General features: G+C 44.4%; 2 protein-coding genes across 2 annotated transcripts; one reads left to right on the plus strand and one right to left on the minus strand.

Annotated features, from left to right (window-relative positions):
• The first annotated feature begins 1,655 nt into the window (after nt 1–1,655).
• On the plus strand, nt 1,656–2,917 carry tmem60 (transmembrane protein 60). Its single transcript, XM_018730178.1, has 2 exons — nt 1,656–1,815; nt 2,260–2,917. The coding sequence occupies exon 2, from the start codon at nt 2,279–2,281 to the stop codon at nt 2,681–2,683; it is 405 nt and encodes a 134-aa protein (XP_018585694.1). The 5' UTR covers nt 1,656–1,815; nt 2,260–2,278; the 3' UTR covers nt 2,684–2,917.
• Nucleotides 2,918–3,184: 267 nt separating this feature from the next.
• On the minus strand, nt 3,185–23,836 carry LOC108920996 (round spermatid basic protein 1-like). The gene is made up of 8 exons (XM_018730177.2): nt 22,634–23,836; nt 21,277–21,420; nt 17,746–18,344; nt 11,485–11,622; nt 10,959–11,101; nt 7,891–8,058; nt 5,947–6,055; nt 3,185–5,673 (listed from the first exon to the last, which is right to left on the minus strand). The coding sequence occupies exons 1-8, from the start codon at nt 23,160–23,162 to the stop codon at nt 5,086–5,088; spliced, it is 2,418 nt and encodes an 805-aa protein (XP_018585693.2). The 5' UTR covers nt 23,163–23,836; the 3' UTR covers nt 3,185–5,085.
• Between the last annotated feature and the right edge of the window lie 1,740 nt (nt 23,837–25,576).

Below are 25,576 nucleotides of genomic sequence, written 5' to 3' on the forward strand. Positions count from 1 at the left end.
CATCATCTCATAGAAAATACAATGTGTATTACGTACATACCTATTCTAAGATGGCCAGGAGTGATCGTTACTGAAAAATGGTTTTAAGAAAATAATCACCGTTTCCCAGATAATTCCGTTTTGCACGTTTCAAGCTGTAACAATTTCGCCACGTAGTGTTTTAATAAAATTCCAAATAGTAACAACATGATACATGTGTGCATTTTGGATAAGACGTTTCATTACGCCTCTCGCTGCTTTTCCCTTCGTTGTTTTCGAATGGGTGCTTTATAAGTAGCCGAGAGAAGGAACTGGGGTGCATTTTGTCTTCTCACATCGATCAAAATAGCAGAACTGATTAAATTAGTCTCATTATTTTCTTTCAGTTTAGTAGTTATTTTACTTAGTCAATAGTGGCGGCACGTGTATTCTACCTCACCTGCCTTGAAAAAGACATATCAGTGCAGTATTTATATGACCCTCTGCAATAGTGTGGAATAAAGGTATGTGCACAATAAACACCAACGACAACTTTATTGTCCGAATGCATAATTACAGATTTTTTTTAAGTCACTTTTGCGCTATATTTCAAATTGTTTGGCGCAATTGATGCCTACATCGTCTGGGAAAGTAAGGGAAGAGAGCGATTATAATGACCGGTTGTTCACACCGGAGAGGGACGGTACAACAGCAACGTCCAGCGCGGAAAACGGTGCGAGACGGACGAGGAGCCGCGCCGCGCTGCGCTGCGCCACCGTACCGCTCGACACGCACCAATACGCTCTTATGGGGACACCTGGTGGAACCTTGAGGAATTACAAGCAATAGCATCAGCGCTGCCGTACGCTGTCGACCTGCTGCTACTGAATGGACTGCAAGTGGCGCTCGGCGCTGCTCGACACGTGCGACGTGCGAGACGGCGGAGAGCTAAAAATCGCCTGCTTAAAACAACATGCAGATTTTTTCGCGTTCTTTTACTCAAGTCTCCATGTCTATGCGTTCTGTGTCGTTGTATAAAAGTCCTAGTAGTATCCCATAGTGATACACTGATCAAGGAAAACAAAATGTGTATAGGAAAGTCAAGTGGTATACTACTGTAGCCTTCTGCGTCGGAGAAAACGGCAGATCATATCAGAATCAGAATCAGAACGAGCTTTGTTGCCAAGTATGTTCACACATACAAGGAATTTGACTTGGTGACAGAAACTTCCACAGCACAGACAGAATGACAGCGATAAGACAGATAAGATAGAGTATGTGAATAAGGGATAAAAAATATAAAGTACCCAATTATATACAAAAATTAGTCACTAGATACAAATGCAAGGAGGTGTGAGTAAGACGAGATATGATGTGATAAATAGTTATAAATATAAATATCATTAACCTAATATTTCTTTAAAAAAAAAACATATCAGTGGATAAGAAGACTGACTTTTAAAGCGATTAAAATAAAATTTCCAACGCTGCTATAAATTAGCACAATTAATCTTTTATACGTTGTACGGTAAAAGACCTTTGCCCCCAGAAATACATTTTGTGTATGAAATCCAGAGTGGCGTATTATATGATTGACAGCTCCATAACCCAATCGCTACTCGCGGACGGGTAACGCCCACTAGAACTAAGCAGAGTGAAGACACGCGATTGGTGCTTCAAATTCGGCTAGAAACAGGAAGTGAAATGTTCCGCAGGGCCTCTTCAGCCGTTTTTGTTTACCACAGTAAATGGATTAAAGGAACGTTTTTAGTTCCGCGCGTGCACATTTTACATACTCCGCTTGACTTTAATCCACGTTTCTTCTAAATCAGTTGGACATCTTTGATCTTAAACGAGGTAAATAGAGAAATCATGTTATTAGTAAGTAAGTGTGCTCTCGAAATAGCTTTGTTTTTTTTTTTAAATTAGTTACTTAAAATATTTTGTGTTCGCGAGTAATTAACATTAATAATATTATAATTATGATATTTTAGAAATCTGGTTGGCTTGACACACGCACAGTATTGCTGGTTTAGGGAGCACTACTGCAGTCTTTCTTAAATTTTTGCATTCATTGAGCTCACTTCACTTCACTTAGACACTGAAGACTTGCACTCGGTGTTTTTAGCACCAGTGTAGTAAGTTTGGGTGCTTTTTTTGTGAAGCGTGAGAATGATTGAGGTCGTTTCCATGAAGTCATGATACGTCCATGGCATGGTTATGGTGAAAACATAAGATTTGTCTAGGCTGTCTGCTCATCTCTCTTTTTAATGATCATCATCCTCTCTCTCTCTCCAACAGCTGATAGATCTCCTTCTAAATGAGAATGTCCCTCGCGCAGAGAGTGCTGCTCACCTGGATCTTCACCTTGGTCTTCCTCATCATGCTTGTGCTGAAGCTGGATGACAAGATCCACTGGAACTGGTTCCTCATCTTCCTCCCCATCTGGGTCTTCGACACGATCCTTCTGATCATGCTGGGCGTGAAGATGGCGGGGCGCTGCAAGCCGGGCCACGACCCGCACGACGGGGTTCAGGGTCTGCGGAAGAAGGCCTGGTACGCGGCCGCCATGCTGCTGAAGCTCGCTTTCTGCCTGACGCTGTGCGCTCGCTTAGAGGGGCTCACGGAAATGAAACTGACCTTCGTCTGCATCCCGCTCTGGACCCTGCTCTTGGGAGCCATGACGGAGTTGGGTTTCAACATCTTCCCTAATCGGAGAGACTGAGGTGACGCCGCTCCTCTCGACTCCAGACCTTTCGGTGGCTATACGCGAGCCAGTAATCCTGCACGGAATTTCCATCTTTGCATGCAGACGTTCGGTCTAAAGGCGTCACGGGTCGGGCCGACGATCCGAGGAACCCGAATTGCGTCCGTGATGTTACCAGTTCGAATCCTAGGAAGGATATGTTACAGAGTCAGGCACTTTTCTCATTTGGAATTGCCTTGATGTATGTATAAAGTTGCAAGGTAGCTGTACATTGCTTTCAGTAAAAGTCCTAAAAAATATGATCACTGGGGTATTTCTCACGTCAGTCTCTGATGATCGTGCAACCGGTTTAACCTGCAGAAAACGAATGAATTGTGCAGTTCCTTCAATTTAATTTAAAGAGCACTTTTCTCATGCGTGTAAAGGGCTTATTGTATTTTCATCAACAGCTCATACAGTGCAGGACTTCAGCGTTCCTCCATTCTGGAAACATTGGGCCGGACACAAGGTACACTGTGGCTGGGACACCCGTTTATTTTATCTTATGAACATAAGCGACGTTAAAGTCTACAGTACTTTGAAATAAGAGCTTGTGTTCTACTTTACGTATGAGTGTTGCGTTACTTCTACACTTGAGACACCACAGGAGAAAGAAATGCCAGAGTAAAGAAAGGAGAACAAGTTGGAGAAACTACTAGAAAATGTTTCACCTTAAAATCCAGACTATTTCATATGACACTGACCAATTCATCACGTAAACATGTTTGTCACCATCAGTTTTGCAAGACACACAGCTCTATTTCTTCACTGGGTAATTCCTGTAAAATTTTTGGATAAAAATGATTGAAAAACAATGAAATTTGTATGGAAAACCACACCCTTCTGAGCTGGAGGGTTTTACTGCAAACTAGTTGCAGAAAAACCGCGACAATTTTACAAAACGGTGAAAACACATTTAAACTCGGAACTTCTTGCGTATATCAAAAATCGTCAGCTTGGATGTTTCTAACCCAATACGAGTGTACACTGGCTTTGGTAGATGTATCATAAGTTCTTTTTCATGTTCAAGTATACATTCTGAAGATTAACTTTCCTCAATGCAACATTCACGAAACTTTTCAAAGCCATGTTTTACAAGTCTGTTGTGAATATTCATATCCCTACCCTGTCTTTTACTTGTGTGATTTGCTTTTAATATTCTCCCCATCTCACATGAGATCAGTGGAATCAAAACAAAATGCTAATTGGACAGGAAGTATTGTTTGATATTCAGCAATACTCAAATTCAGCTCGTTGCATCACACTGAGAACAGGCCGGAAGCAAGTTGCCAACACTAATCCACAGGAGCATCTAAGAAGCAATTTTGCCAGGCCAGCCAGAGCCAGCAGAACCAAGCTGTGAATGTAAACTTATTTGACATGGCAAACCACAATAATATGACAAAGTTTATTCAACTTGGGGGTTGGCAGGAATGATCCCATTTGTGATCATTTCCAGCGGATAAGATGAATTGATAACATACGAATAAGTGGAGAATGATGACAGGTGTGCCATTAGTTTTCTCAGTCATGCATTTGATCAATTAAGGTTTCTGAATGAGAGCTACCTCAGATTCATCAGAAAATCAACTTGGACAAAAACATGTTTATCCAGTATGATGACACGAGTGAAGTTAAAAGGCACTTTTAAGAACAAGGAGGTAGATGGTCCTCAATTTCACTGAGCATATTTGTTTTAGCTCAAGAACTTGGTACACTTTTGTCAGTCATGGCTCATGTAAAGCAGAATCCTCAATGACAGATTTTGGAAAGCACTGAAAGAGTGCATTACATGCATTTTATGAATTAAGTAAATGATATTGCAAAAGTGTGACCCTCCTGGGTCTTTCCATCAGGCGACCTACCTTTTCCTTCAGGTTGTAGGTCATGCGATGTTCAGTGACACAGCTGCTTTACATGACAACTCCCATGTTTTGAACCTTTATTAGCGAGGTTTATATTTAAGTATAAATCACACTACAAGTAAAAAAAATATTTACACTACAGTGCTGACATTTAAAATGCAAAAAACCAATATAAATAAGCTCTATGGAAAAACCCCAGAGTCAATAAAATAATTCATTTTCATCTTACAAAAAACAATTTCTGTACTTGTCAGCTGTAACTGTATGAACCTAAAACTTAAAAATATATTATCCGAAGACCTGTTTCACTGCCCACCTGCATTTGCAGTGTTCACAGTAACTGAGGCACTGACGAGTGTGACGAGCTACATTTGTGTGTTCATTCAGCAACGGCGTACAGCCGCACACCTGCCCCGTGAATTGCCACAGGCCACACCTTAACACACACTTACTGTGTGAGTGGGGGTGAGGTTGGAGAAAGAAAAACTTGAGTCTTAAAAAAAAGTATGTACAAAATCAGTACAAAAAGTCATTTTGCTGTTCATGCGGGTTTTGTTTAACAGGTTGGGGTGGGCACATGTCCTTGGGGTGCCGTATGTCTTGGGGAGCGACAAGGGGCTTTGGGTGCAATATGTCTCTCTGTCTTTCGCTGCGTGATGGGGGACTGCTTTTGAATGGAGTGGCCCCACACTCTAATGGCTGAGGGGGTATGAGCCTGCCTTCCAGCAGAGGGGGAGCAGAGGGCTTCGCAGTGCCACCTAGAGGAGAGTCTGTGGGTTCCAATTTGATCTGAGAAACTGAGACTCGTCTCAGGGTTTGAGAGTCCGTAGGGGTTAGGCCATGGGGCTCTGGGCATTCCAGGGCTGCCTGCGGAGATGCGGTGCTCCCCACCCCCTCCTTTGTCTCCTCTTCCCCGGCATCCCCATGGTACTGCCTCAGACGAATGTGCCAGGCCAGGCTGCAGACAGATGACACAGTCTTGAACTGATGCACCACACCACGGGGGATGTAGTAGATGTCATTGTCGTAGAGCTGGATGCGGGCGTAACGGATTCCCTCCCGCCGCAGCTGGTTTAGCTTGGCATCGTCTACCCACTGGACACACTGGAAGGTGAGAGAGGGTGTGTCACACAAGCAAGTCCACATCTAATACAAATACTGCATACTTGGTCTTAGTTTCACAATGACTTTGGCCAAGGCATTTTATAATGTATCAAATAAGAGCTTAGAGTTCTGACTGCAAAGAAACAGTCCTAAGAACTATGATACTACCACTGTCCACAGCAATACACTCTGACTGTACAATCTGTCTGGGAACATTCACTGAGTGACTGTACATGGTGTGCAGCGGCAACAGTGGTGGAGATGGGGTCCAACCTGAGAGAGGGGTGGCTCATACAGGTCCAGCTGCAGCCTCTGCACCACCTCTAGGAAGTCCCCAGCATGGAAGCATACCACGTCTTTGGTGATCCGAGGAGAATCCACACTGAAGAGACAGCAAAAATTAATAAATCACACACGCACATATATAGGACACAGGCGTCCTCATGTAACGAAGGGTCCTTTTTCAGACAATTTATACTTCCTAGTAAAATATGCATACCTGTTATCAGTGCACCCTGGAAATGCTTCACAAAAACAGTTAAATTCAAAATACATGCCTTGATAATCTAAAACCCCACACAAGGCAAGCAGCCCCCTCCACGCTTTCTCCTGTGCATCTCAGTTACCCGTGGGCAACCTCATAAGCAATTCAGAAATGTTATGACTCATTTATAATAATGATGTCTGAAGCAAAGAAAGTGCTCAAACTGAGAAGGCAAACTAAAGTGCTAAATGTTTATGGGATAAAACACAAAATTCTGTTGAAAGGCAATATTCACTACAAATGCACTACAAATTTTAACTTATCGCAAATGATATTTTAATTCATTTATCTGTAACGTAAATGTTTATATGTATCAAATTACGGTTAAGGATTAGGACGTGATCAGGAATCGATGATGTTCTGATAAAGTTTTACGCAGCTACTCGTGATGAACATTGTTGCATATGGTGAAAAAACTGTACTTAAGAATCACACATCTGCAACTATGTCTCTTTCTCCTAATGTAATGCACAAATCGTATTTTCTATGAGATATACGTTGCTTTGGAGAAAAGCATCTGTTAAATGAATAAATGTAAATCTGGTACTTTTCTCCCAAGTGACACTACCTACAATCATTTACACAGCTGATTAATTTTTACTGGAGCAATTTAGGGTAAGTATCTTGCTCAAGGATACAACAGCAGGAGGTAGGACTGTGCAACCTCCAAGTCCGAAGGGATCCGCTCCTGCGATCATGTCACCTACTTAATAAGTCAAAAGGTTTGAGTGTTTACAGTAATTACAAAAATTACCTAAATAAATACAATCCTAATGTTACAAAAACTGTTTCATAAAAAGCTTAAAGTGTTTTACAATAAAGATACATGGGATACAACTCTAAAGTAAAGAAATGTAAATACACCAATCCCTATACAATCTCCCTACTGTAAGAATACACAATTGTATGCACCTCATTTATAACAGTTAATATTTACACCGTTTATTTCTATAAGTTACTATTGAATCCACTATTTGTGTTGCGATAGATCAATTTAACTGGGTCATTAACTTGACCTCATGAAGTTGCTGTAATGGAACACCATCGTAAGCTGCAAGGTGCAATAAAACAACAATCAATTCATTACTTTTAAACGCTTGTCCAAGGTCGTGTCACGGAGGTCTAGAGCCTATCCCAGAGGCACAGGGAGTGAGACCGAGTAGAGCCTGGTCCGTCGCAATCTCTCACATACACACACAGCAATTTAGAGTCACCAATTCAACCAAAACATGCCTTTGGACCGTGATGGGAAACCCATGTGAACACAGACAACATGCAAACTGTGCAAAAACTAAGCTTTTCTCAAATCAATGTCAAACCTACAGCATCAGAGCCAGAAGGCACACATTGTATCACTGTAACGCCAAAAAATTTATATTGGTCATCTGGGAGACTTTTCTTCAAAGCGACATACAATTCAGACACACAACAGCAGAACAAGAAAATACAAAAAAAAAAAAAACCAAGAGAAATGGGATAGTAAAAGGTATGTGTAAATGTGCTATGTTCTGATATTCTGGACTTTGTTTTTAAACTACATTTTATCTGTGCTTAGGAAAAAAAAAAAACTAGTGCAGATTATGTACTTTGTCTATGATTTTTTTTTTTTTTTTTTAAGAATGAATTTTGTGTGCATCATTTATGCATCTCCGTTCTTCTGCTTGCAGACCCACCTCTCCCCACAGCGCACGGCCTTCAGCACCCCCACCGCTGCTGTGGTCTGCCGGTCAAATCCCTGGCCGACGTGGTCTGCATGGGCACGTGTCCGGTCCTCAAACAGCATTTCACGTGGCTCGCTGGTCCGAGGTAGGTACTGCAGGTTCTTAATTTCATTGGTCGTCCTATACCACAAAACAGCAATATCATCTTAACCAGCTAACAAGAGCACAAACAAAGCCAAATGGACCAGATGATGGATCACACGAACAACTGGTATCAGGCCCTTCTGAGCCTGAACCAATGGGGTTAAAAATAAAGAACAGTGAACAAGCCCACACATGTACACACTTACACCATGAGGACGCAAGCAGTTAGCGCACGTCACACTCCTAACATCTGGAGTGGAATGAAAGCATCTCCAGGCAGAAAAGCGAATGCAACTGGAAATGTGCTCTGCCAGAGAGTCATGTGGCATGTGTTACAATCAAGTAGCAAGTACAAAGCTGTGACCCAGAGCTGTTATCTCCGCTACCCTCCCACGTAACACGGAGGCCTTCACAGCCGTCTGCCGCTCACCCCCCCAGAGAACTGGAGGCGACAGCCTTCTCCTTTAAATCGGGTTTGGATGCATTTTTACTGGAATCTGAAGTGCCAATTAAGGCAGGAGTTCAAAGGGACAATCTGCGTTAACCAAACCCAGGCACCCCTCCTCTTGCCTGCAGGGTTAGATTAGGAGTGCCAACAGATGTGCAGTCATCTTGTCTTGGGGGCTAAAGAATTTTGTTTTTCAACACTTTCCATAAAAGCATTTCTGGCATTAAATCACACAGCCACCAAGAAGACACTTCACATGGTTACACCTGCATCCATGTGAACAGCTACATATTTGTTTGGAAGCAATTCCGATCAATCCCTCTGTTCATGGGTACCAGGGAAACTAGCATGAGTGTTTCCGAAGCTGGAGCCCACATGACAGGACTGTAAAATCAAAAAATATCCTTTCAACTGAGATCCACACCCAATAATGACAGCAAGAATTGGTGAGGGGGAAAAAAGCACAAGTAAATATAACACACTGTATTCCCACACCAAAAAAAGAATACACTGGTATTCCTGTGGGGGGTGCGGTGGCGCAGAGGGTTGGACCAGGTCCTGCTCTCTGGTGGGTCTGGGGTTTGAGTCCCGCTTGGGGTGCCTTGCGACGGACTGGCGTCCCGTCCTGGGTGCGTCCCCTCCCCCTCCAGCCTTACGCCTCGTGTTGCCGGGTTAGGGTCCGGCTCCCCGCGACCCCGAATGGTACAAGCGGTTCAGACAATGTGTGTGTGGTATTCCTGTATGTATTAATCACCCTGCCTGTGCTGTGGTTTGGCCAGGGCCTGCTCTGTGGTGGGTCTGGGGCTCGAGTCCTGCTTGGGGTGCCTTGCGGCGGACTGGTGTCCTTCAGCCCTGTGTTCCTGGGTTAGGCTCTGGCTTGCCGCGACCCCGCTCAGGACAAGCGGTTGTAGACATTGTGTGTGTATGCTGTTCCTTGTTGCCAAGAGACTCCACACCCTTTACAAATGCAGTTTTTTTTCTAAATAAAAAAAAAAAAAAAAAAAAAAGAGGGCAACAAACATTACCAACACTGACATATATTTCTTCTGACGCCAAAAACAGAACCCATGAAGCGGTCTGCTTGTAATAACGAAATTCAGTGGCTGATCCTCCAAACAGTGGTCTCCGTTTTGCTGAGACTCTACTCCACTGTGTGTAAGTGAATCACTGCCGTTTCTGCCGATTGAACATGGGATGCTGCATTTGTATGGCCTACAGATACAGCCACGCTGTGGGGCAGCTGCTTGTTTGGCTCAGGCTGTCACAGCGAGCAATCCTGTGACCACGAGTCCAGGTGCAAGGAAGTGATGGCACTAATAGCTGCATCTACGAGGCTCCAGAGCAGGGGAAGGTGAATCATACAATCCCTGGGCTCTCAGTTCATTTTTATATAAAGCCACATTTACAGTGGGACTATAAAATAAAAATAAAAAAAGGCAGGTGGTCCAATGAGTTCTAAGGACTTGACAGTAAAAACACAATGGAGATTTTAACAAGGCACTCATCCATGCGTTTCCAAATTAACATCTTTATATTAAAAATCCCAATAGTAACTCTTGTGCGAATCCAACTCTTTGGGCTGACAGCGAGAGAAGGGAGGTATTTCAGGCTCCTGAAGAAATTCATCCTAGAATAATCCCACAACATGGAGCTACATCAAATGCTGCCTTTTTCTTTTCTGCATGCTGAGTGTCACATCAAACACCTTCACTCTGCGTATTTGGTATGCGTTGTTAGCTTATACCTTTTAAAAATCCCCTACACATCCACATGAGAGTTTACCACCTCAATCAGGGCACTATTTCACTCTCCATTTCAACATTGCACATCACAACATTTCATTTCATATGGTGGAATGCAGTGAGTTCTTAATTCACATGTATGGCACAATATTATGCATCCTTATTCAGAAAAACATGCACTACAGAATAAATTCTGATACAGATTCAAATTTTAACAGCCATTTCCCGACTGGGTTCACCACCTTCCAGACCAGACCTGCTTCTGAAGAAATAGTTCATGAGCCAGTTTTCATTCCAGCTGAGCACCAAAGTACTTCACACTAATTAGGCCCCTAGTTTAACGAATTTAGATCTCTCTCTGTCATGAGGTTTTAAGATTCATATTGTTCTCATCTCCGGGGCAAAGACGACACCCAAAGGAATCCCCTGAAGCAAAGTGTAAGCGTACTGCTAATACACGGACATTGTATCAGGGCAAGCTTCATTCAGGACACCCTATTATCCCCAGCCTGCCCACACACTGTGCCACCGTACTTACCCATCCATCTGCCCATGCTCCACTTAGCCATCGTCTTCCCACCATGTTCCTTCCTATCGCGCTCATCCCATCTTCAAACATTCTGTCCTGCTGTCCACGACCTGCCCCAACACGCTCTTCTTGCTTACCCTTGCACCTAACTCTAACCCTGTATTCCCTCTTGCCAGGTTCTGCCCACTCCCCTCGCTCCAGGCAGACATATTCCTACCTTTTCCTTTTAAACGGCGACTTAGGCATGTCGGTCACAGGAATCATCTGCTCCCCTGGTCGTACCCACATGATGGGTCCGTCATCACTCTCTGTGGGGTTCTGCAGCCTCAGGCTGGAGAAGGTTCCCCAGGGCAGCGTACACTGAAAAGGACAGTTGGTGGGGGGGTGGGTCAGATGGCTGGCAAGCTAATAAGGTAACAAGGTTCAACTGACTCTTAAAAAAAAAAAAAAAAAAACTTATTTTAGGACATTCAGAATCTGAAAATCCCTGTTTGACTCATTACAATATAATATTCATAGTTATAAGATACAGACCAATGACTGGCAATTCACAGTTCTTGTGAACCGTTTTCTACAACATCCTGTTACATGTTTTTTTTTCTTCTTTAACCAGAACTGAAACGTATGTTTGACGTCATCTGCGTGACAGCAAATTACGATGCGTTTTATGACACCTTAAGTGCTACAATAATCGTTTACAGTAGCTTGGACTAAATAGGTCACATACAGACACAAGTATTTACTTTCAGAAAGGGTGATTCTTCCAGCATGCTGAGGAATTCTGGGAAATAATCTCCGACCTCCTCATCCACAGCACCCACCAGGCTGATCTGCCGCATGGCGCCTGCACGGTACGTGCCGTGGGAGTAGGTTCTCTTCACCTGGAAACAGAAGTCAACAGGGGTCAACTCCCCAGTACCAGTGTGCTGTGTGTTTATTCTGAACCAGGAGCCACAGTACACAAGGGGAGCAGATCCAATGCTATGTTTTGGGATAACATTTGGACACACAAAACCATGGTCCAGGGAGGAGAAAGTAGCACCCCCCTTGCATCCAGTTTGGCGTTAGCTTTCTTGACGACCAGCTTCAGTCACTGACATAAGCATTCTGTGTTTTCTCAGCCCCGCTAGGGGGTGGGGGGTTGGGTGTGCTATGCAGCGCAGAATCGGCCCGCACCGCTGCCTTTGTGGAGCACAGCCAACGCTCAGGAGCTGGACGGGGTGAGGCAGTTCACAAAGCGTGGGTGGGAGGCAGGGGATGGTGTGGAGAGAGCAGGGATCTGTCAGCTCACGCCATCATGGCCCTTCGGCACACCTTCCATCTGCTTCAAACCAACAATGGGCTTTGTCATTCAAAAACCACACACAGGCACAGGAACATACTCTCCCATGCAAAGACGAAGTACTGTACTTCGTTTCAAACACAGAGCTCTCGCAACTATCACTAGGTGCCCTTTGCCCTCTTCATCTCACCAACAATGCTGGCAGGACACAAATGCTTGGGAGACTAAAAGCTCCCTCAGCCAAAACACACCTCACATCATGCACTGGGACTTGTGTCCCAGGAGCCTTCAGAGCCATTTTAGGGTTATTTTAAACCTCAAGTCTGCAAGAAGAGAGAACAAAAGAGAGGAAGACAGAAGAAAGGAAAGGATATCCCCTTACACTCATTTGCACCCTTGGTAGCTGTACTGGTGCATCATGTTTTACACCGTTTTTGGCTTTTTGTCCATCAAGGCCAGATATGGCCTGACTCTGCTCTCACAATTCTGTCTGAAACTTTGAGACACACAAAGGAAAAGGGCTGTCATATGGACCACTTCCACTGAAAGTGGAGAAATACATAAAATGACATGAAACTATTATATTACATTGCAAATACTGTAGTGGAAGAGGTCAAGAGATCAGTCAGGGCTGAGAGGTGCTGCTGCATCAGTTCTAGAGGCCCCATAGACACAGGTGATCACACTTGCACCTGGATGGGAGCAGCGCTCTTTGACCCCGCAGACTGTCGCAGCACGAAAATATCCATTGATTAAAGCACATCACTGACATCAGAAAAGCAGCGTTCAATCAATAAATCAACCGAAAAATAACACACGTCACCCATGACATCAGCCACCAGAGGTGAGAGAATGACACACGCAGTAGCTGTCAAGCCTATGCTATTAAAAAGCTAGTCTCTCTCTCACACACACACACACACACACACACACACACCCTACTTAACATTTTAAAACCCCCTGTCCTGGTTCTGCATGCTAAGAGCCAATCGCCCCCTGTGAGGGGGGAGCCTAAACGAACAGGCGGCCTACAAAACCCCAGCGACATCAACTAAGTTGCTTAAATCCTATGATTATATGCACAACTCCTGAGCTCATCTTACTCTGACAGTATTAGACACTAAAGCAGGAAAAGATGCCACCAGCCATGATCTCAGGTGACTCATTCCAATGAAAGACCCCGCTGTTTCCCACCACACATCCATCTAGCTGAGCGGAAAAAACAAAAATACCTGAAGGAATTGGATCTAAATATCATGCTCTGTTGCCTCTTGCTGCCCGTCTGCTCTTCGATGCACCTCTGGGAAACGCACAGCGCCTGTACTAACGATGTGCCGACCCTGCCGACACCAGTGGGCGTCTGCCCGTCCTCCCTTCCAGAACCCAGCTGTTAAAGCACTATGTAAACACACGGGGAGGCATTTCAGACTCCAGACAGGCCCTGCAGCATGGCCGGCTTTCTGAAACTATGCTGCCCCTGCCCCCTCCTTCATTGGGTAAGGCCGTTCTCATCAGAACCAGCAAAAACACACAGACACACAAAAACCAAGTCCCGGCCAGGTTCACTTTTCCTCTGCTGTAGGCAATCCAGCTTATGAACTGTGATGACATGGCTGTCCCAGGGCACAGAAAGGAGGTGGAGCCAAAATGCACAGCCATGGACAGGGGGTGGAGTCACACAGGAGGCAGGGCTACAGCTCACCCCACCAGTGGTACGATAACAAAAAGGGAATCAAAGCAAGGAAGAGGGGAAACTAAAACCTCCAGAGCAACTGAAGGTTCTCCTCTATCCGCCACTTTTTCAAGTAGTCTGGAAAAACCTTAACAGACCGAGGAATTTCAAATCACCAGCTCGGACATGCCAGACTACTTTTATGTGCACGCATACTCACGTTTATTCATTTTATTCACTTTTTAAAACAAAAGCTTTTCTAGTTATTGATACAAAGAATGATGCATTCCCAGCGTTCCTGAATTTTTGTTTTTCTCTGCAGTCAAATAGTTTAAGGTTGGATTTACGTCACATCCAAAACCGGCACGTGGCACAACGAGACTCGCGGCTCAAAGAGAAGCACAGCGAACAGTGAAGAACACGGTGGTTTAAAATAAGCAGTGCACACACAGGTTTCCAGTGGGTAGGAGGGATGGGAGAGAACATGGCCCCTCACACACCACCAAGCACACAGAAGCCAATCCAACTCAGAAAATTAGACAACTGTGGGCAACGTCCAAAGTCAAAGGTTTCTCACAATGATGTCTATGCGCCAGGTCCACAACCACAGTGTTACTATACTCTGTCCTCCTTCAAAACATTCCCCAGACATCTACACATACATCTCCTCCTGCACGATATAAATATAAAATTTAAAAAAAAAAAAAAAAAAAAAGTCATGCTGTGAATTCTGCTGAATGTAACTTACACGACAATCTTATCAATATCATTGGTCTCCTCTGTTTATGGAAACCTGTGACGTCACTAGCCATCTGCTTCTTGGCACTACCGATGTCTTTGGAAAACCAATACCAGTAAACATGCAATTAATGACAAAGCCAGCCGTGCTTCCCGTGCTGCTGACATTGCAAGACACGTTTAAAGAAAGAGTGAGCAAGTTTTCAGTCGCTGTCCAACTGTAGCAGATCAGTCCTGCCATGTTTCCAAAACACTACATGTCAGTCAGTTTTACACAAGGCTTCATCTTGAAGCTCAGAATCTTTAAATGCTTTTAGGCACTTCTATAGGAAACCACTTTAGCCATGTAAACAAACCATAAGCATGAATCTAGAACTTAGGGTATCCTAAGAGGTTATATCCTTAACTCAATCCAAACTACTGGAATTCAAACCCCACAAAAACTAGTGTAAAACTATGAGTTACAAGTAAAAGCATTTGGTAAGCAGAGAATTCACTGGGGATACTCCAAGGATTCTCTCTCGCTCCCTTTCATTAGCCACTTGTTCTTGTGAGGGCCAAGGTGGTCCAGAGCCTATTGTGATATCAGTGGGAGCTAAACTAGGAGGGGTACACCCTGGACCCAACATCAATACATAGCAGGGTATACAGTATGTAAGGATTCTTCTCCTGGGGTTACCAGGGATTGCCTCATTTGCTGTTGCGTTGAGTGTCAAAGAGAACAGGACTTATACCAGTGTTTGTATTGTGTGAATTAGTAGCTACTGGCTTGCAACAGAGGGGGGTGTGGCGGCGTGGCAGGTTCAGCTGGCGCCTGCTGTGTGGAGGGTCTGGGGTTCGAGCCTCGCTTGGGGTGCCTTGTGACAGACCGGCGTCCCATCCTGGGTGTGTCCCCTGCCCCTTTGGTTTTGTGTCCTGTGTTGCCAGGTAAGGCCCAGGCTTGCCACGACCCCACTCGGGACAAACAGTTGTTGACGATGGATGGGTGGACGGACGGACGGCTGGCATGCAACGGCTCGGTCATTGTTGTTGTACTGACAACATATCACCACCAATGGCTATCTTTGATCAACCGAGACTTAGTCAAACAGCCAAAGATGGAAATTCAAATGAAAGTGCAATGCTAAAATCCACATGGATGCACAGGAGATAGACATTGGGGAGTGGCAGTGAACTTACTTTTGTCTCTATCACTGCAACTCTGACATCAGAACATTTCCCTGATACCTTTCATAAAACATTCTATTCTGAGGAACCAAAAAAAAAAAAAAAAAAAAAAAAAAAAAAGGTTGCTAGGAGACCAACGTGGATTCCTAGGTCTGAAGGAACCAGGAGCCGTATGGGTTAGAAATACTACGGCATATTGTGGCGAACATTAAAGGTTAATGGTTACGGTTTAACGTTAAGAAACCGAGTCCAAGTCCCAAACCACCTCCAATGAGCAAGGGAGTGGACTGGATCTCCTCCAGCTACAACACAAGTGATAAACATATTTAATAACAATAAGTTAAAATCCAGCACCACAAATGCAAAAAAACCTCCTTGACTTCAGACTTCTGGAGGGCAATACAGATATATCTCCTACCACCTCCCAAACAGCACACTTCCATTTACCAGTCATCAGACCCCCACCCCTGAGTAAATGGATAAGGATCAATATCCTGCCAGCACTGGACCAGTGCTCAGCAGTCACATCTATAGTATGTCAGACAGTTTACTAGTAACCTGGGTACTCAAGGCCCATGACCTTTCACTGGATCAGCACCCTGGTGTATCACATGGACCCTGTGGTGAGGTTCAGTTGTGAAATCAGAAACAAAAACTGACAGTCTGACATATTTGCAAAGTTGGATGCTTTCCTTAAATATAACTAGATTAAATTTATATATGATTAGCTCAAACAATTCAGGTCCTGTGCCTCTCTAAATGACACAGCAGCAGGGTTCATCCCAGCCAGGAAGCTGGGCTTCTCTTGTATTCCGGGGCATTCATGATGTCAGCGCTCTACGAAGACCCACACCACCCACACAACTCCTGCAGCACATTCACTACCTCTCACACCACAAGTACGGATCTTTCTGGAAGGGCTCAGTTTTTGTATACCACCTGCAATCATCTGGCACGTTCCTGAACATTGAGAACACTGTAATCGAGAACAAACAACTGTTCAACCTGGAGGCAACCCTTCCACCTTTGCTTGAGGCAGCAAACCTTCCCCATCTTACTAGTGTTACCATTTCAAGCATTTACGTTTAATGTTACTTCATTCAGAAGACACTCTCCAAAGCGACTTCCAATGAATTCTACGTAGTGTTATCAGCCCACACACCTTATTCACCCAAGGTGATTTACACTGCTAGATACTCTGACTCACCCATACATCAGTGAAACTCACTATCACTCACACATTATGGATGACAGTCACCAATCGACCTGAACAGCATGTCTTTGCACTGTGGAAGGAAACCAGAGCGCTCGGCAGAAACCCACGCAGACACAGGGAGAACATTATTATGTTCACACATGCATCTGTGTATAAATGTTTTTATGCTCTCTTTAACAGTCACTGTACCATCCGTCAAGTCCAAAACAGTCTATAGATGGTCTACAACAACTCCGATTGCAACCATTTCATTTCAGTAATTTGGGGAGGGGGGGGGGGGGAGGAAAAGAAAAAAAAAAAAAAAAAAAAAAAAAAAAAAAAAAAAAAAAAAAATTCAGCATTTTCACAGATTTAACCTGCCAAGCAACACACAATAAGAAAACTTCAGCAACGTACAGCCTTAATTAACCCTTCCTTCCCAGGAGGTCGTGTCTGTAAAGCACTTGCAGTATCCAGAAATCCAACGCTGTAACAGGAGCGGAAGCGAAGGACAGAACACTGCCAGCCAGGCGTTTCCTGGAGGTCGTGTTGCTATTAATGCAGCAGGATGCAGACGGCAGCTGCGCAGTGCCGGCCAGCGTCACGGGCCAAGGTGACTACATGGCTCACGAGTAAATTCTCAGCCCATCGAGCTGCTACGTAAATACAGCCTATCAGCAACGACAAAAAAGCTCACTAGGAGCAGCGAGAGAACGCAAACTGTTTGCACTGCCACAGAAATGGCACAATGGGACAGAATCCTGCGTAGAAGCCAGGAGACTGAATCTTATAAAAGAAAAACCCCACAGATCCTGAGCCAACTGTCAACTTTTCAACTGGGGACAAAAGTTGAAATTCATTCTGAATACAATTACTCTCTTAACAAGCAGACAATTTCAAAATTAGAGCAGCTTACTAAAATAACACATCATATCAGGAGCACAAGCTACCTGAGCATGGAAGTTGGACATGGTGGTTGTCTCGATGTCTTTCTTCCCCAATATCTCCATCTTGACAGGTGAATTGGGGAATTTGAGAGAGAAGTACTCCAGGAAGTCTGGCAGGTAGGCGGCAGCACCGTGGACGATGGCCATGACATAATGAGCGGCACCCTCCTGGTCCTCGCTGAACGCCAGCGTAACAAACTCCTTGGCAAAACGCTGCATCTCAGCAGGGGAGAGGTGAGCCAGCTCCTCGCTGTAGGCGTGGACCACCAGGGCACCACCATTAGGCTGTCGCTCCACGTGGACCAGTCGGCCGAACTCCATTCCCTCTGTGCCTGGCGGTCTGACCCCAGGATGTTTACCGTGCAGGGGGCTGCAGTCTCTCTCCTCTTTCACAGTGACACAGCCCTGGTGGAGCAGCTGCGGGGGTCTGATGTCGTTTAGTGGGGGGTCTGACACAAGCCCCGAGCACAACGTCTGACAAGACCTGCTTTGCATCTTGGGACGCTTCCACTTGTCACTCTCTTTGTGTTTCTTTTTCTTTTTTTTCTTCACCTTCTTAATCTGCAGTTCCTCAGAATTTATTTTTGATTGAAGTTTCTCGCCTTAAAAAAAAATCATATATAAGCATTTAATATCCAAACTTCAAAGACATATTATATTTAAGTAATGGACACCCAAACTACTTGGCTAAAATACTCCTAGCAGCTCACAGCCAATCTTCAAACAAGTGGTTTCATATAACAGCACAGCAGAGCTCTAAGCTGTACAGTTCCTGTCGTGTCAAACATTAGACACATACATGAGATCTTCTGATCTCCCGTCAAATTAAGTAACACGCTATATAACCAATGCTTAACAAGCAAAAAAAAAAAAAAAAATTCGTAAAGCATATAAACCTGACACAATTACAGTGGATGTAATGAAGTTTTCTGGGAGTACATGGACCACGCAGCTTCATTCAATGGACGAAATCTGATTATGACACTAAAATGACAGGCGCAGTTAATTAACACAGTCTTCTAAGCACAGATGTAAGTGAATCTTCCAACAGGCAAAGCATTAAATGGAAAAGAACGAGAAACTCAAGATTTAATTTTAAATTTAAGCAAAAACAAACATTTACTAGAAAAATATCAGAAGTCAAATTATCACACAAACTGCAATTCCATTCTACTTAAAACAAGGATTAACGCAACAGACGTAAGTAATGTAATCAGCAGTTTTTTCTGAACCTGGAGAAGTACTCCAGACAGGATGTTCGCTCCTGTTACAGAAACGATCATTTCACACTCCAAGCTGATTAATTAATTAATGAAATAAAACAAGAGTAAACCATAATCTCTCACGATGAAGACCGTATTTGTATGAATGCAAGTTCTTTTCTAGAGTACGAGAGAGGAGTAAATAACCTAGGACACAAAAACAAACATCACCTGGCTAAGGTGACCCTTTAGGGATCTCCCCACAGGGACTGAGTGAGCACATGATGCTGATGATGACACTTGTGTCGGCAGTGCTAGTGAGATGCGGTCTCTGGTTGGCACTCGGCTCAGGGTCAAGCCAAGGCTGCGTTCGCTGCCCGTCATCAAACATGGAGCAGCTAAAAACACTACAGCATATGTTCAGCTCAGGCTAATTATTTTCAATTTGCAACTGATTAATTTTGAATTATCCTAATTAATACGAGGGGGTGAAATGGCAAGTCGCATACATGTGCTACACATACTCCTATTCAGCACATTTGATTCAGTTTTCACCTACTACCAGTGTACACAGATGTATTAACTGCAGTGATGCTGACTTTCTAGCTTAGAACAGCACTTCCCTGATAGGATTTCAGTCAGCACCAATCTGTTCAGAGGTCCAGCTTCTTACCCACAATACCCATGCCTAAAATAAATGTTTCTTTGTATTAATAGAAATTTATATAATTGTTACCAGTTTATTTTAGAGCAATTTCCAATTACAGCAGATCCAATCCAACAGCAGACAGAGGACCTATGGATCAGAATGGCTAGGGAATACAGCACTAACCAAACGGGGTGGAAATGCTGTAGGCACGGCAAAATCATGGGGTCACTGCCATGAGATGCAGCAGATGTCAACACAAGATTCTTCTTAACTGTATGGTTCTGAGGCTGTGCAGAGCTTGCTTTGACACTCGAGTACAACACACAGGAGCAGGGAATTAAAACAAGGTCAGGATGCAGATGCTTGACCCAGAAGCGAATCGTATCACAGTACACTACCATGCCCCACGTTAAGGAGTCCGAACATCACCATTTCCCTGTCTGGAACAACAGAGAGCAAGTGAATGCAGGGGGGGAAGTATCTGTTTGCTAATTTTGTCACTTAATTATCCACCTAAAATATCATCCACTGCTACTCAAGGGGTATATTATCACATCATTTTAAGACTGTCACTTAAGTGAATTTAAAAGGAAGGGCAAACATGGAAACAAAATTTCCAGGTTTATTCTGTTTGTTCCGCTGTGGATTTAGAAACACGAAAAGCCATTTGTCTCAAGCAATTTACTCTGCTCCAAATGTTCAGTAAGCCCGAGTTTCACTCTTTTGGTGTACTTTTTATAATAATAAGATTGCCTCCTCTAGAAAACTGCATTACGCTTTACGGATTCTTCAATGATGATGGATAAAATTAAGTGAAACCAACTGGACAGACTAAAGATCATGCTTTTTTTTTTTTTTTTTTTTTTAAAGAGGTCATTTCTTCTCCCCCAGTTCCTAAGAAAAGGTTCCTTTCACTACTGTGAATAGCAGTACAGAAAACATAACAGGTGTCATATGAACGGAAACCGTTTGTCTGGGCTCGATCTATGGAAACCTTGGCTGCTGGGTAGGAGAACATAAAACAAAGCCAACAAAGACAGTGGGTTGAAGACTATATTTTTGACTTTAAGTTGAATATGTAAGCAGAAAAAGCTGACGGACTGGAGCGCAAATTGTGGCTTTGCATCTGAAACCAACTGACATTCTTCAAACTTGGCACAGTGAGCTATAGATGCAATATGTGGATATAATATGGGAGAGCCGGTAGCATAGTGGTTACAGCTACTGCCTTTGGATCCAAGAGTCGCAGGTTCCATCCTCACCTCTGGCTGTAGTACCCTTGAGCAAGATACCCTAAATTGCTCCAGTAAAATTACCCAGCTGTATAAATGGGTAAATAATTATAACCTTAACATTGTAAGTCCCTTTGGAGAAAAAGTATCTGCTAAGTGAATAAATGTATAAAAAGCAACAAAAACCTTCAGCCAGGTGTGCATTGGACATGCACAACATGGGCCAACGACTTTTTGCACGTCATCAAACCAGTGGCAAAAGTGGTACTAAACACACGCCACCATATGTAATGTGATGTCAGAGAATTGGCTGCCATGACGACTATTTCTCAGAATGTAGTGGGCCAAGAAGGGGGGGGGGGGGGGGTTGGGACTGTACAACGAAAACGAGAATGTCACAAGGAAAAGGACAATGTCACAACGAAAAGGACAACACAGCAGTGCCACACACCTTTTGGAAGCATCGTCACCTCACCATTTTCTCGCTTAATTTCATTCATCACTTTGTGTTTTTTCTTCTCCCTCTCGTGCTGCTTTTCTTTCTCTTTTTTCTTCTCTTTCTCCTTCTCTTTCTCTCTGCCATTATGATCTGAAACTGAAAGATTAACCATCAGACAAAGCACTGCTATCAACATAATGTAATACACAATCAAGGGAGATATTTGACTCTGGTTCAACACTACAACACCACAGTGGAAGTTACACATGGGTAAAAACCGAGCGAAATACTGCATAGGTTTAAAGACCAAGACTAGGTTTAATACAGTAAGCAACACTTCCTGGTGATGTAACAGAATCACCATAAACAATGTCTAGCACTGTACAATCTTCTTATAATTACCAGGGTTATAACTGGCAGACGCCAAATAATTTTTAGGACATGACTGCAGCTGAAGTAATTTAAAGGTCAATGCTTTTATAAATGACATATGACTAAAACTACAAGATCCACACATTACACGAACACATGTTATAAAAAAACAATTGATTTAGCAGAATGCCAAATTCTCAGTAGAGCACCTTCACCTACAAACAAGTTTAGGGGACCTGCCACTCATGAATCTTGTGAAAAGAAAATATAAAGAGGTAAACACACACACACACACTTCATTTTTCATTTCACAGTGGAGAGAATAAGCCACGGAAAGAAACAAACAAAGTCTTATCAAAATATTAATAATGGCCAAGGGAACAGGTCAGGACGGTGTTTCAGCACAGGAACCAGGAGCGTGACCACAGGTGGCACGAGGGCGGACGGCCTGGACACGCCCCCCAATGCGCCAACAAGCCTAGTGCCCCCCCCCCAGTATTATCGTACGTACCTCCCCTAAATACTAACGCAAATATTTTTGGTCTTAAATAAAAAGAAAAAGAAAAAAAAAAACACCCGAGATGTGAAACCACCGTGGAATTCTCCTGAATGTCACGTGCGATTCGTGTGATGAAGTGCTCCGCGGTCCAAATAACAACCCTCTCGGACACTTCCCCCACTGGGCCCTAACGGCGCAAGGGACCCTCCCCCCCCGGCTGAGCCCAGTGAGCCTCGACTCGAGCGCTGGACGATGTCCTCGAGTCGGGGGCGCGCGTCACCCGCCTGCTGTCCGCACACCGTGTGTCGCAAGAAGGCGGCCACATCATGTGTGTGACAATGAAGTGTCTCCTCCGCCACGACGGAGCTGCCAGACCGCCCCCTCAGCCCCTCGGTACCAGCTTTCAGTTTCACTGCACACGAAAAAAGCAAGCAAGCAAGCAAGCAAGCAAGCAAGCAGGCAGGCCGGGGGGGGGTGAGGAGGGGGCTCGCTACCAACCTTGCTGCACCAGCTTCACCTCCCCATTCTCCGTCTTCACCGCGCAGCCGGACACGCGGCGGCTCGCGCCCGACGACGACGTCTCCCTGTGCTTCTTCAGCTTCTCCTCCTTCTCGCGCTTGGGCTTCTTCGGCTTCGGCACGCACACGAGGAAGTCGCTCTGCTTGAGGAGCCCGTGTGCGGCCGTGTGGACGGGCACGGCGGGCTGGCTCGCCTTCACGGGACCGACGCTCCATGTTGTCAAGCTGCCGTAACTCTGGTGCTGCTTCTCTTCTGCGCCTCCTCCTCCACCACCGTCGTCGTCGTCGTCGTCGTCGTCGTCGCCGCCGCCGCCGCCGCCTCCTCCGTTCAGTTTCTTGGGTTTAACGCTCTTCTCCTCGTTGCGAACTTTCTTGGGCGGCGGCGGAGGGTGATGGTGGTCACGGGATGACTGCGCTCGACTCTCCGATGGCGCTTTAACGTCCTTGGGTTTCGCCAGTGCGTTTTTATCCGCTGCTGCGAAGTGAATGAAGCTCAGCGACTCCGCCATCTTGGGGCTTTCTCTATTTACTCTGCCCGTCCTCTGGTGCTGTTTGTGTAAGAGGTACAGGGAAGGGGCGGAGTCTCGCCACTACTGACAGGCGGGGCGATATGGGGGCGGAGTCTACCACTGATTGACAAGCGTGGTTCCGTTAGAGGGCGGAGCCAGAGGATTGCGTCTGGCAGAACGCGGGAAACTGAATACACATGACTGCTTTGTAATGAAAAAATAAGTGAACCAATATCGTTATATTTTATTCGACTGAGCTGAATTTTAATAGATCAAGTTACAGTTGGTCAATTGTTATGTTAAACAACGTTTTAATGTGTAAATTTAGACAGTTCTAGGTGATGAATTATGTGGGTTGCTTTCCAGTAACAGTATTATTTTGGCCTCCAGAAAATATTTTTGCCATAAACCTTTGTTCATTTAAAGTAAAACTGCAAGGCATTTTAACAGTTACATTCATGGCATAGGCCCCAGTGATGAAGTTAATTCTCACCTCTGGTGGAGTTTCTCCTGAATTCCAAGAAAAGTTGCAAACAGAGTCCAAAAGGACCATGTTCAAGACTGGTATTGTGGAGGCTGGTGTAAACAGCTGCAATAGGATGGTCGTTGGTACTTGGCATGCCAGCAGATGAAGAATCACCGATAGAAAAATAAGTTGTCAGACAGGTTAAAAAGCCACTGCAGAAGGTAGTTGCAGGGGCAAAAATGTGGAAGAAGTCACTGCTGCTCCAGATCAAGAAGAGGGAGTTACGGTAGTTTGGGCATCAATTAAAATCTGGAGAAACCTAGAAAAAAATGTTTTCATGGCAAAGGGAAGTATGATCTGCCCTGCTTGGCCTGTTGCCACTGTGACCCTCACACTGGTAAGTGGTTGGAAAATGGAAAGATGGGTGGTTGGATATGGAGAATATGCAGGAACTGCATCCTGGCTCTTATCCCCTCTCATCACCTACAATGTTCTGATGCCTGTGACCTCAACTGTAATAATTATATACTTTTCCAGTTTGGTAAAATTTTGAAAAATTGTTACAGTAGTAGGCAGGAACACTGGGAGTTATTGTTTGAAATGTTTCTAGTGTGTAATGGAGCTGCTTAAGTGGTAATAAATGCATACGAAGAACGTACAGCGGGCCGGCAGCGTTTGCAGGAGGATGACAAATGGCCCCGTCACAAAGTGTCAATAGCACGGGCGGCTGGCTCTTATCCAGCGACGGCTGCGAGAAGGCGACAGGCGGGGGGCCGCTCCGGCAGCAGCTCTTCCTCACCGCTGTTGCTTCCCCGTCCGGTCTTCCATCATCTGACGTCCACATCCAGAATAAGACATTGGTCCGCTTCAGTGTTTTTAAAGCCTATTACTACCTCGAAATCAGAATGAATCAGAATCAGAATGAGTTTTATTGGCCAGTGTGCTGATGCACACAAGGAATTTGCTGTGGTTCTAGGTGCCTCCAGTATTTACAGACAAACAGCTAACAGAATTACAGAATAAATAACATATTTATAGCGTATACAAACATGGGAGTATAAATAATAGTATAAATACAATAAAAAAGAAATAAATAAGAATTAAATTACAAAAAGTGGTTGTAAAATGTTGGACTGACATGAGACCTATAGAGGAGTGTTAGCTGTTCATGAGAGCGATGGCCCGAGGGAAGAAAACTGTTCTTGTATCTGGTCGTTTTGGCGGACAGTGCTCTGTAACGCCTGCCAGGAGGAGGAGAAGGGTAAAGAGTTTGTGCCTGGGGTGTGTGGGATAATTGACGATTTTGCTTACCCGCTTCTTCATTCTGGATTTGTACAGAACCTGAAGGGTAGGCAGGGGTGCACCAATGGTCCTCTCAGCCGTCTCGACTCTCCTTCGTAGCCTATTTCTGTCTGATTTGATACACGAGCCAAAACAGACTCAATGATCCATTTATGCTCCCCAGTTAAATCAGAGTTGGCTTTTTTAACTCGAGTCATTTCATTCGGAGTCATAGCGCTCCTTATGCCAGTGTCGCGCTTAGAGCACTATTACCCATGATCCCATGGGAGAGCGTTTGAATTCCCAGCAGCCGCGTTTCCCCCGACGAGCCTCGGGGCTCAGAACAAACCGCCTCCAGCTCACTCATCTCTGCTGTTTATCGACGGGAAGTTTTTTTTTTCTCCACACTTAGAACTCTCGCAACACATGTATGTCACTTTGAAGTGTAGTCTACTTTTAGAAATGTGAATAATTAGAACAGCACAGCGCCCGCAAATGGTACAGGCGAAGACCTAAGTGGCCGTAGGCAGAAAGGAAAACTGGAATAAAGTTCCCAAATGGAACCATTTTGTAAAAACAAATGATTTATTCATTTTGTTATACAGTATATATTTTTGAAGAAACGTATTTATTTAACCTAAGCATTTTCCATTTATAACCCACCCAC

This window comes from Scleropages formosus, chromosome 21, assembly GCF_900964775.1.
Source record: "Scleropages formosus chromosome 21, fSclFor1.1, whole genome shotgun sequence".
NCBI classification, from domain to species: Eukaryota; Metazoa; Chordata; class Actinopteri; order Osteoglossiformes; family Osteoglossidae; genus Scleropages; species Scleropages formosus.

What these genes read in the sequence shown, in the direction of transcription:
- tmem60 (XM_018730178.1), top strand. Translation starts at nt 2,279, where the DNA reads ATGAGAATGTCCCTCGCGCAGAGAGTGCTGCTCACCTGGATCTTCACC.
- LOC108920996 (XM_018730177.2), bottom strand. Translation starts at nt 23,162, where the DNA reads ATGGCGGAGTCGCTGAGCTTCATTCACTTCGCAGCAGCGGATAAAAAC. An exon ending in TGTCCAACTTCCATGCTCAG is followed by an intron (nt 11,623 to 17,745) that starts GTAGCTTGTGCT and finishes TTCTGTTTCCAG; the next exon opens with GTGAAGAGAACCTACTCCCA. An exon ending in GCCGTGCGCTGTGGGGAGAG is followed by an intron (nt 6,056 to 7,890) that starts GTGGGTCTGCAA and finishes CTGTCTCTTCAG; the next exon opens with TGTGGATTCTCCTCGGATCA.